At 44.0% G+C, this 12593-nt stretch overlaps 1 protein-coding gene across 1 annotated transcript in view; it reads right to left on the reverse strand.

Moving 5' to 3' along the window:
* Positions 1-1356: 1356 nt before the first annotated feature.
* Positions 1357-12593, reverse strand: part of ENTHD1 (ENTH domain containing 1) — a 118543-nt gene continuing 107306 nt past the window's right edge. The window contains exon 6 of the mRNA XM_036761031.1: positions 1357-1962. Coding sequence (XP_036616926.1) covers positions 1358-1962 — 605 coding nt within the window. The 3' untranslated portion in view covers position 1357. The remainder of the gene's footprint in view (positions 1963-12593) is intronic.

Genomic DNA, 12593 nt, shown 5'->3' on the forward strand with positions numbered 1-12593 from the left:
TGACTCTGGGCAAATGAGTTCACCTCATAGTATCCCAAGTTATTAAGATTATAGCTTATGGAAGAGCTGTCAATCTGCAACAGAACAGGAAGTTTCCACACTGGGATGAAAGCACAGGTCTGTACTGATAATAATTGTTATGATTAAATCTGCAATGAGAAAAACATTAAAGTTTGATGAACTTAAATAAGAAGATTAGAAATAACTTGAAATAATCACCAATGTAAGGCTAGTAAACCAGATGAATAATGGAGAATGCGGATTCCATTTATTGCACCTTCCTGGACTGGTTCATTAAATACATTGTGACAAGCTGGTGGAAAGTTTTTTAAAATTTATAGGCATCAAGAGATACCTATAGAACTAAACGTGACAAAAATAACACAGATACATGAATTTAAATCTTATTGAAAAACCTGACTCAGTCCTCAGTTTAACCAGCTCTTGGGGAATGGACTTTTCAGTGTCATGGGCTCTTTGCTGCCATTCCCAGATCTCTTTACTCTTCAACCTGGTGGCCAGGCTTAAAAAGTAGCAAAAGCCCAGAAGAAGAGTAGCAAGGGGCCAGGATAATCACTAAATTGTCACTTGACTTCGAATCACCGAGTCTCGTCTATGTCTGAAAGGCCAGCCTAGTCTACCAAGAAAAGAAAAAGTAAGATAAAGACAACCAATTTATTTCCCCTAACAAAAGAAGAAATGAGCCAGCAAATGTTTGTAGTTATATTTTAATTTAAATGAACAATAAAAAGCTGTAACTGACAACCACTTAGGGGCCTATAGGAGGACATGGGGGCCTCGTTTCTATTTAATTCCTAGCTGACCAAGACACCAAAGAGAGGGAGCCATAACCTCGGGTTTACAGTTTGCAGACTCAATGATAGCAATAAACGTAATGGTCCAGGTAGACCAAACTCCTCCTACCCCACGGCTAAGGTCTATTAACAAAGGCGCTTTATATAACTGAATGCAAATGGGTTCCTGCTGCCCTTGTTTATGAACTGGAGAACAGAGGGATCTAGTTGGGAGAGAGGGCTTTTTACTACGGCTTTATTCATTCTGAACAGCACATCAAAGATAAAATTCCCTTGGGTTTACAATGTGCTTTTATCTAGAACCTGAAAATGTGTGTCAAACATAAAATCTTTTCTCTCCCTTAAAAAAGAAAGACACACACCCTCCTACTACCACCCAAATTTACTTACTGATTAGAGAAATATTTGCTAATAAATTTAAAAGAAAAAGAGAAATTGCCACACTAATCCTGCCGCTGGGACCAGAAATCCGTGAAAGGTCGACTCTCTAGCTTCTTGGGGGAGGAGGAGTGGGGAAGGCACTACCATTGTCTTCTGGAAGGTCAGAACTGACTCGGGCCATCTGTGGGCAGGAGAGGCTTGCTGACCTGCCGAGTGCCTTGCTGACTGTTCTCAGCCTCAATGCTTTCCAGGTGGCTGTTGACGATGCGAAGCTCTTGGACCACGGCAGTCAGATCTCCATGCAATCTCCTAATATCATTTTTGATCTCTACCAATTCTGCCATGATGGGTGTGTCGGTACCAGGTGCCTCAGGGAGTTGTTTGCTCGCAAGGGAAGTAGGATCCGATGCCGAGATCAGGCACTGCATGTCCTGAATGGGGAAAGTGATCCAGTTTCCTCTCATAGCATTAAGAGTTCGAGTGTCTGCAGAATTGGAATTATCAGGGAGGATATCTAACAGGTTGATGTTGTCACTCTCATCTTCATCTGAAGAGGTTGGGCAAGGAGCAAAGGGGTGGTTAACCCTGACCGGCATCTCTTTGAAGAGCACAGAGGAGGAGGAAGGCCTGTGGGATGAAGGCCTAAGGGAAGGTCCACCAGAAGGCAGACCTAAAGGATAAAGGATGTTTTCTGGAGTGGCTAAGTCCGGGGATGAGATGGAGAAGGTAGAAAAAGATGAGGATGTTCCTTCAGAGATGGTTGAATCTAAAATAGATGTAAAATAAGAGAAAGATTGTGTAATATCCAAATGAGATTAACAGTTGAAATAATTTTCATAAACAAAGATCTTGACAAGTGAACCACATTAAATTTAAGGTTTTAAAACTGCATAATTAACCTAAATCCAACTAAAGCAGGACCTGACAACACCTAGAGTGGTATGAAACATCTATAATGCTGAGAGAATCACACTGTAATATAATGACAGAATCTCAATGCTGCACCAGCCTTCCTCTGCCATCTCACCTCAACCTGACCTGAAATTCCATCCACAGCATCCTAGAAAAATGCAAGACCAACCAACAGGGCCAGGAAGCAGCCAACTCCACTGCTCCCTCAAGGGTACCCTTTCCACTCTAGGACAGTTCAAATGACACAGAAGTTTTTCCTTTCAGCAGCCACCATGATCCCACTGACTTCAGATCTCCCCTAGAGGGCCAAGCAGAAAGAGCCTAATTTCTCTTCCACAGACCAACCCTTAAAAGTGCTTGAATGTATCCTACATACTATCCCCCTAAATTTCTCTTCTTCAAGCCAAAGAGCCTCAGTTCTTTCAAATTGTGAGAAACATGTTTAGTCTAGGAATACTCGTTAGAAAGCCAGGAAGGTTTTCATTATATTTATTTTACATTTATTCTTTCTGAATAGATGGGTACCTCCCTTAACGGAGTACAGCTTGTTCAGATAGATGCCAACCTTTTTATATTGTTCCCAATTGGAATTTCCTGCCTTGCTCTCCATTGGTTAGATGCAACTTCCTGAACTGCCCACTCAACATGCCCGCTCAAACAGCTCATTAAGCATGTGTACAAGCCTTTTACCTGATCAGAAGCCTGGTTCTGCTAGCTCACAGCTCTGATTAGAACCAGTCACCTCTGCTTTATATTCTGCTACCACTCAAAGCTGGGAGGAGTACTTTTAACCCTGTGGAAACAGAATTCCTCCTATTGTTTCCCATAAAATGCTCCTCCATGGCCTGGTTCTATCCTGGTCCAACAGAAAGTTTTATTTTGCCCTCTGAAACCTAGCCTATGACACAAAATATTCCTTTTTTTATTATGTACTCCTTTACTGTATTCATATAGCTGTTCATTCAAAAAACACGTCTTAGGTACTTATTAGGTGCAGAGAAAGACTTGCATAGTAGCCAGTGGGCCTAGTAGCCATCCTGGCCATCACAACCTCTCAGAGTCCCCAGGGAATGCTCTAGGATGGTAGGTTGCAGAGAAGGGGACAACCTACAATGTGGAGGGAATTCTTTGGAACAAGAAATCCCAGGTGTGGTGCCTGTCGACGTGCAGAGCACTGTGCTAGTGGAGGTAGGGTGGCTGGTGATCATGTCCCTGCCTTTGTATAACTTGGCGGGGCAGAGAGGAGTTGGGGGGGGGAATCTGATGCATCTGGAGATGGGGTAAGGGAAGACCACAGGGAGGAAGTGGCCTCGGAGCTGGGCTTAAAGGATGGGGAGGTTTTCAGTATGAAGAAGGCAATGGAGGGAGTGGGGCACTGAAAAGGCAAAAAAAGGGTGGAAAGTGTGGGCTCTGCACCAGAGGATGTGACTAGTACAGACTAAGGCTGGAAAGGCGGGGTAGAAATTTGGATTTGAAGATCCAGCATGTGACCTGCTTATGTCACAGGAAATGCTGAGAGAGGGATGCTATGGCTGCTAGTGGCCGCCCTCGTGATTGGCTGACTTGGCTGTGCTGTGAGTTTGTTGGGGAAGGAGAGACTCCAGGCTGTGCTGCGGTGTGTGGAAGGTTCTCCTGCTGTGATAGACTGGATGAAAGGCTTGCAGGATCTGGCTCTCTGGTGTCTGAATGGGTCACCTCTTCTACCTTCCACGTGGAGAGTCAACACAGAACCACACGGGCATTCTGACAGTTGTCATCTACATCACTATTACTGCCTTACTGTTTCAGAAGGTAGTGTGGTGGCAGAATTGCAGGGCTAGAAGGAACATTCAAGATCATACAATTCACTCCCCTCCTTTTACAGATAAGGAAGCCATGGCGAAGGGAGGCGAGTGACTTGTTTGGAGTCTCACCGCTCAGCACAGGCTGAGTCGGGATCCAGTCAGGTCTTCCTGACTCCAAGCACTCTCTCTCTGCTTGGCCACACTGCCCCTTCAGTTCCCAAGAGCACATTCATTAGTGTACAGGAAGATCACGAGTGGTCCGGGCTGGCTGGGGTAAAAAGCACATGGATAGGAATGGTCCACATGCAGGGCTGTCGCACAGAGCAGGCTAAGAAGTCTGGACTTCATTTAGCATTGTAAAAAACAGAAAAGTAAGTGAACAAGGAGCTCTTGAGGTTTATTCACTCGCTCTGAAAGCTGTAACTATTTTAAGCTGGCATTTAATGTAAGAAAACTCACAAACTTAAAATAAAGAATCCATCTTTGTCCAAAGACCACCATGTCAAAAATCAGCCAGTAACTAATAGTGAGAAATGTACATTTTTTCTCCTGAGGAGCAAATGCAGTGTGGCTCCCAGCACACCAAGACTGCCGGCCAACATGTTTGATCCCATATGTGTACTTATTTCTGGGAGACGCCAGGAACAGTACAACAAAAACTGACACATCACTGAAATAACTTGCAATCAAGTCTATGGAAGGACCCCAAAGGCCCCACTCCAACGCCTCATCTTGGCTCACAGGTGTCCCCAGGGCGCCCAGGAACCATGCCCAGGGAGTCCAAGCTCTGGGAGGTGCTTCCAGCTGAAAAGCACAGACTGTGTCTGTTGTCCAAAGATTAGCCTGGATCCATAGGAGCATGTTCATCGCCAGTGGGTTGGTCACCGAGATAATGAGTTCTTTGGCTATGACAACCCATGAAACAAAGAGAAATACAACAGAGTTCTAAGACCTGGGTAGCCCTATTCTGCCTCTGCACTGATGTCAGAGTGGTGAAAATGGGGTGGAGGTTTTCAGGCTGATGGCATATTAGCTGCAGGTGGCACTTGAAATGTGAGATGCTGGCCCAATGGCCAATGAACTGGCATCCCACCAGAGCAACAGAAACGTATCAGTATTGACTTTCTTGCCATAAACAAGGAAGATGCAGCTAAATGGAAGGATGTCTGGCGGATTCTCTTTGGAAAAGCAAATAATGAAGCTAGCAAAGCTGGTTTGCTCCAGTGTTTTAACTAGCATTACAGTTATTTACCCATGTATCTTATTTCCCTCCTATGACTGCAAACCCCTTGAGGGCAAGCTGTGCTACTTTTCATCTTTGTATCCTTAGTGCCTCACACAATACCTCCCATGTAGTGGAAGATGTGAGGTTACCTAGCAATAGCAACGTCTAATGAGGACATTGGTTCCAGATCACTTTAATAAAGAACAGATGGGTGGACGGCCGTGAAGGTTAATGTTTGAGTTAAATACAGATAATAATCAGTGGAGTATTTTTAGACATAAAGAGAGATGGTCACAACAGTGGGCTAATACATTTTAGAGAGAAGTTCTGGCATTTACTAGAGATGAGATCCACTAGAAAAAGAGAAGTTAGTAGAGAATAGGTTACAATAATCCAAACATGAGGTAATAAAGACATGGACCAGAGAACCACACATTTAAAGCTGGAAGAAACCACAGAAATCTCTAATCCAACCCCCTTCATTGTACAGGAAACTGAGGCCCAAAGAGGCTGGGGTGACTTTCCTGAGGTCACATAGGTAGTAAGAATCAAAGCCAGGATTCAAACTCAGGTCTCCTGACTCTAGGTCTAGCATTCCTCCCTCTGCACCAAGAGACACAAATCCTGTAAATATTATAAGCACAGAGAGGATATAAGGCAAAGGTAACTTTGGTATCTATTTCCGTCCATCTTCTACATGCCCTCCCGGAGGGCAGGGACTATCTTTCTCTTATTTGTATTTTCAGTGCTTAACACAGAACCTGGCACATAAGGTGTTTCATAAACTTTTACAGACTGACTGAGTGGATAAAGAGTAGCCTTGAAGCCAAAAAGATTTTCCAGTCTCACCTCTAACACATGCTATGTGACGTGGGTAAGTTCCCAGACTTCTCAGTATTCTAGGCAACTCTCTAAGGCTGTAAGTCCCAGAGAAGGGTTGACCTGAATTGATAAAGGAAGTTTCCTGAACCAATGAAATCATGGGTCCAGTCCCTATCCCTATTACAAAAACAATAGAATGTGTTTCTTTTTGGCCAGATTGATATCATCCCATGGCTCCTTTAATTGGGCTGAAAGAAGACTGTCAGAGTCAACTCAATAAATACATATTATTGGCTATTGCAATCAATGATGCTGTGGTTGTTTTATCCACGGATGTGCATGGTATGACCTAAAGACCGGTATTTATTTGTCTTTCAATACTTCAAACTTCCAACAACCATACCTATTGGCTTGTGGCAGAACTGAAAAAGTGTGTCACTGTTCACTTTCTACAACTTTGTCTTGAGGGCTATATACCCAAAAACACCACCTTCTTTCTGATGGCTGCCCTTCCATTGGCTGCTGTCTCCAAATGTTGCACAACCATGCTGGTTACTTGATGCTGCCCTTCAGCGGGTCCTTCACTGTTCCAGCTTCTTCCCCTCTTCAGCCTCCTCCATGGCAGCCACAGCTTCGATATTTGCTGCCATCCATCTCCCTGCCCTTCCAGTATTCTGCCCAGCCCGGCTGTTGTGGGGCCTGCATCACAACATCAAGACTGTTGGGTTGGCTGGATTTTCATATTTTACCAGCAGAGTGGGGGATGGAGCTCTAGCCATTTAGAGTTAAGAAATGCTTGTAAAGGATTCTGATGAAACTGTTCTGGAGGGCAGATGTGGCATCTCTGACAGGTCCAAGTCTCAATGTCATAAAGTAACCTTAAACATCATGCTACAATTTTTAATTTAAAATCCCAGTACTGTGTGAAGTACTGCAAAAATGTAACCAGAAATGACTTTCCAGAAATGAGAATTGACTCCAAATTTATGTTTAAAACTCCCACTAGTTCTAAATTCAATTCATGATTTAGCTGAAGGCAGAAGGCCTCTTCATCGGCTAAACACGTTCAGAATTCTTCACTGTACAAAGGGACAGCTCTTCATTCTTCAAGCCATCCATCTATTCAGTCTTTCTGCTGATACACAATAGCTGGTATGTCAAGAAGTTATATACATAGGATTTAAGTCTCCTGATGTTTTCTACGGATGGAAATTATCCCATCTGGAAACCTGTCTGTTTGCCTACTTGTCACTCTAGCGTTGTCACACTGTGCCTATACAGTGCAGAAATAAGGTGCAGACTACACCTTCACTCATTTAGTTTAGGCCAGTACTGGGGAAATCAGATAATCGATGGGAGGAAATGTATCCAAATCACTTCCAGTAAGGGAGGTAGAGTGGGTAGAACCCTGGATTCAGCAGCAAAGCATTGGAGTTCAAATGCTTGTTTTGCTTCTATGTGACTTTGGGCAAATGACTTCCCCTCTCTGGGCCTTGGTTTCCCGCTCTAGGTGGATTGGGTAATCTCTAAGGTCACTTCCAGATCCAAATTCTATGATCCCACAAACCTGCCTATAAAAGGTGATTTGGGCCTTGCTAAATCGGAGAATTCACACAAGTTCATGCTTGCATAGACCAGGCAGGAGCTCTGCAGATCAAATTGCTATTAGCAACATCTCTGGGGTGAGCCCAACTTGTGGGGAGGGGCTTCCCTGGGAGGCACAATGGATGGCTCCCTCTGGAGCTCCCCACAGGTCTTTTAAACCAGACTGACCAGGAGAGGCTCAGTGAGCTGGATTATTGTTGGCTCAACTATTTTCTGTCATTTCTTCACATTTCCTTTAGGGGAATTGTTCATTGTTCCAATTCTCATGACTTTTTGTATAAGAAAGAGGAAATGGCATGATTAATAGCTCCTTTTTGTGTCTTGTTCAGTTTCTTTCACAAGCAAAAGGTGAGGGGAAGAATAGCTTTAAAGAAAGACCATCCTTGCCAACCAAAATATCCCTAGCAAAAAATGAGGCAGATGAGACAGGATCAAAGGGAAGGGTCAAGGAGGATTTTTGCCAGGGTCCATCAAGAGTAGCATAAACACTAAGAGATTTTTTTCCCTCAAAGCTGATTAGAGAACAAATTCCCAAGACAGTTTAATCAACTTTAAATGTAACTATATCTTACAAGAACATTATGCAAGTCCCCAAGGCAGCTTCTAAGACTCCACTAGCTCTTTTGTCTTTTTCCTTTTCAATATGAGGGGTGAGTTATCATAGGCCTAAAAGTAGTGTGAGGCACCAATAAGTAACTGGAAACCAAAACTTCAGAGCAGGAGGAGTGGACTACTTCCAGAATAGTTATTAAATACCTACAGGTCAAACAGGATTACTGCAACCAAGCTGAGGTCATCTCATTCAGGAAAAATACCAAGAAAAATCCAGCCGTCCTGGATGACCACCTTCTAATTTGAGACCCGCCGAACAGGGGTGAAAGAGGATTTATTTATTGCACTGGCAGAGTTCACAGTGCCATACACAGAACTTTTGTACAGTGAACATTGAATGCAGCTGAAAACAGGAATTGGAATCAAATAATGGAGGCATAAAAAGGAGAGCTGGAGGAGAGCTGGGGAAAACTGAGAACAGACAGGTAGAAGAAGAGAAAGTAAGCAAGGGCCAAAATGCTAAACAGGGCAAAGAGTCTAAGGCTTTCTTGTTCCAAGTCAAATGGGAATTCAGAAGAAGCGAGGGGAGAGATGATGACCAAATATTTTTAGAATGTCTCATGGTAATCAATCTAGGGGTGTGATGAATCTCAATTTCCTTCTCTCTCTGTTCTCCTTGTGAGGGCAAAGAGTATGGATATTTTAAAATTTGTTATGATTTCTCACCAGCTGGAGTCTCTAGGCTTTTACCGAAAACTTGTGTGCTTTTCAGGAAGTGGTCAAAAAGACATTATCAAGGAGACGGGCTGGGCTGGTCACATTGTGAAAAGGAGAGACAACAGAGGCTCAGCCCAAGCAGCACGTGGGTATGTCCAAAACATGAGAAGAACCATCAGGCAGATCCTCTATGGAGAGTTAATGGTAAAACATGGGCAAGAATGGCATAGGATGAGCGAGCCCCATGGGGCTGCAATCTACACTAGCAGAGGGAGTGGTTCCCATACTGATGAGATTATCAATTTGCTCAAGTTCTTTAAACTTCTGTAACTGGGAGTGAGATGAGGCTCATGCATGTGCAGACGTCATCAGCTTGCTAAGAAGGAGTCTCCATGTAGAAGACGCTAGGGAGCTGCTTCAGAGAGAATCATGATGTCCTGGAAGAGGCTAGAGCAGGCAGGGCCATTGTGCAGCTAGTGCTGTTGGCTAACCAGACCCTGACGTTGACAGATCTTCTGGTGTCATGGACCCTTTGTGCAGTCTGGTCAAGTCTATGGATGCCTTCTCAGAAGAATATTTTTAAATGCATAAAATCCTTAGGATTACAATGGAAACCAAAGTTTATGAAAATAAGGAAGTCATTTTTCCCCATCCAAGTTCATGGACCCTCTGAAATCCGTCCACATACTCCAAGTTAAAACTCCCTGATCTAGAAGTCTAAATTCCAGTCAAGAGCTAGAAGACCAAGCTCATGAGCCCAACCCCCTAACTTTATAGGAGAGGAAACGAGGCCCAGGGAGGTGAAATGACCAACCCGAGGCCATTCAAGTAAGCATCAGAGTTAAGATTTGAAGCCAAGGCCTCTGACTCCAGAAGCAAAGCTCTTTGTCCCATTGTCTCCCTAGTCAATCCCGCTTTGGCAGAGCATCTTCTAAAGCAAGCATCCACAGTTAATGCTGTCATTGTAGTAGGAAGAAGGCATGTGGGGCTCTGAAGCAGAGGAGGAAGGGAGCAGCAAGTTTGTGATGCCTTTTCCAGGGAAGGTCTCATCCTAGCAGGGTTTCCCTTAAATAGTGACTGTATAACACCTGATAGTTCTGGTGCTTCCCCCAGTGTTGCAAAGGATCTAGATGAGGGGAAGGCTACCACAGCGCTCTTGAAGCTAATGAGAAGAATCAGTGGTGTGAGCGCAAGGAAAAAACCAGTTGAAGCTGGGGCAGCTAGGTGGCGCAGTCAGTAGAGCACTGGCCCTGGAGTCAGGAGGACCTGAGTTCAAATCCGGCCTCAGACACTTGACACATGTACTAGCTGTGTGACCTTGGGCAAGTCACTTAACCCCAACTGCCCTGCCAAAAAGCAAAAAAAAAAAACAAAAAAAAAACAAAAAAAAAAAACAGTTGAAGCAAACCAGAAACACAGATTCCAGCAAGCCCAGTATGACTGTTCTCTGGGACATGATGGTTCCTACTTTGTTAGTCTGAAGGCTCCCTGACTTACAAAGTTTCCACCAAATTGATTTCGAGTGTCTTGGCAAGTCCAGGATAGCTGAACAGGATTACTGCAGTTAATCAACAAGTATTTATTAGATGTTTACTCTGTGTTAGGCACTTTTCTACACACTGAGGATATAAATAAAATTTTTTTTAAAAAACAGCTCCTGCCCTCAGGGAGTTTACATTCTAATGGCCACAATATTTTTACCAATCCCTAAGGAGGTGCAATCTCCTTGGGGCTCTACAAAGAAGCAGGCCATTGGAAGATCATGGCACAATTCCGTTGCTTGGAGAAGGTCATCAGTACTGTATGTCAGTTTCATGATGGCGCGCTTACATGGGTTCTGGAGAATGGATGATGCTCTCACACTTTCCTAGTCACCAGAAGAGTGAAGCAGGGCCGTGTGCTTGCTCACATGGTTCTTAGCATGATGTTTTCAGCAATGTTGTCAGACATCTTCAACAAGGAAGAAAATGGCATCGAGGTCAGCCACCCCACCGATGATAAATTATTTAACTTGAAAAGGCTACAAGCCAAGACTAAAGTGGAGAGAGAGTTGGTGTGCAATTTTTCGTTTGCAGATGATTGTGCAGTCAATGTGGCCTCTGAAGCTGAGATGCAACAAAGTGTGGGTCAATTCTCTGCTGCTTGTGCTAATTTTGGCCTGATGATTAACACCAAGAAAACAGAGGTTCTCCACAAGCCAGCACCACACCATCCTTACATGGAACCATTAGTTAATAGCAAATGGAGAAATTCTGAATACTGTGGATGCAGTATACTCTCCAGGGATGTACACACAGATGATGAAGTTGATACACACATTGCCAGAGCCAGCTCAGTGTCTGGGAGGCTCCAAAGCAAAGTGTGGGAGAGAAGAGGTATTAGGCTGCCTACCAAACTGAAGGTCTACAGAGCTACTATGCTGACCTCATTGTTCTGTGCCTGTGAAATCTGGACAGTCTACCAGAGCCATTCTAGGAAACTGAATTGCTTTAATTTGAATTGTCTTAGGAAGATTCTGAAGATCGCCTGGCAAGACACTGGATACTGGTACTGGATACTGAGGTCCTTTCTCGAGCTGGACTGCCAAGCATTCAAACTCTAATGCAGAGAGAGCAACTTTGAGGGGTTGGCTATGCTGTCTGAATGCCAAAAACACATTTGCCTGAAAGCCTATTTTACTGAGAATTCCCACAAGGCAAGTGCTCACACAGAGGTCAGAAGAAGTGATCCAGGGACACTCTCAAGGTCTCTCTGAAGAGCTTTGGAACTGATTGTGAGGCAAGGGAGACACTGGCAGAGGATGGCTCAGAATGGAGTACATGCATCAAAATAGGTGCTGTGCTCTATAAACAAAGCAGAATTGCAGCAGCTTAAAAGAAAAGTGAGATGTACGAATTTCAAGACATTTCCTCTCCAAATATTCATACAGACTCTTTATGCCCGACCTGTGGCAGAACTTTTCAAGTTTTTAGTGGTCCGATCAACCACAGCTGGACACACTGTACCTTCACCCCAACATAGCGATGTCACTTTGGTCTTCTTTGAGCATGAAGGACAACAACCAACCATTTTTCTGATCCTAAACTTGTCCCTTCCTCTCTGTCCACCAAGCTGAACAAGCACATCGATCAGACCTTTCAGGTAATCTAGAAACAGGAGTTGTAGAACTCTACCCTTAACTGCTTCTTTCAAACTTTCTCTTAGGCCTGTCTCTTCCTGTCCCCAATGGCCCTCAGCTGTTATAGATCATTAGCATACTCTAGCAATGGTCTGGCACCCTACAGCCATCCTTATTAGATACTTCAAAAGAAAAGCAAGCTATACAGAATAGAGACTAACAGTTCTTATTCTGTTCTACTCTCCATATGCAAATACCCATTCTAGTTGCTATTAGGTTCAGAATAGAAATAAAAATTAATATTAATGAAAAGGAAACTACATCTTCCCAAGTTCTATGGAGGTGCTTACATTTTGTCTGGGACTGCCTCAAGACACTGTCTGTCCCCTAGAAAAGCTACTTCTTCCTTCCACCCCTGATTCCCCCAGCTGCTGGTGCCTTCCTCTCCCAGGGACTCTTCATCTTTTTTGTATATCTTGATCCACACACACACCTCCCCCTGGAGAAGGCCAACTCCTAAAGGCCAGGTAACAAATGGTTGTTGAGTAACTACTTGACTGACATAACGCTGATTGATAATGAGGCTCCAGTGAAGAGAGAAGAGAGATGGCCAGCTTTACCACTCGCCCATCCCAGAGGGCGGGCTGACAACAAAGAGCCAG

Source organism: Trichosurus vulpecula, chromosome 5 (assembly GCF_011100635.1).
Source record: "Trichosurus vulpecula isolate mTriVul1 chromosome 5, mTriVul1.pri, whole genome shotgun sequence".
NCBI lineage: Eukaryota > Metazoa > Chordata > Mammalia > Diprotodontia > Phalangeridae > Trichosurus > Trichosurus vulpecula.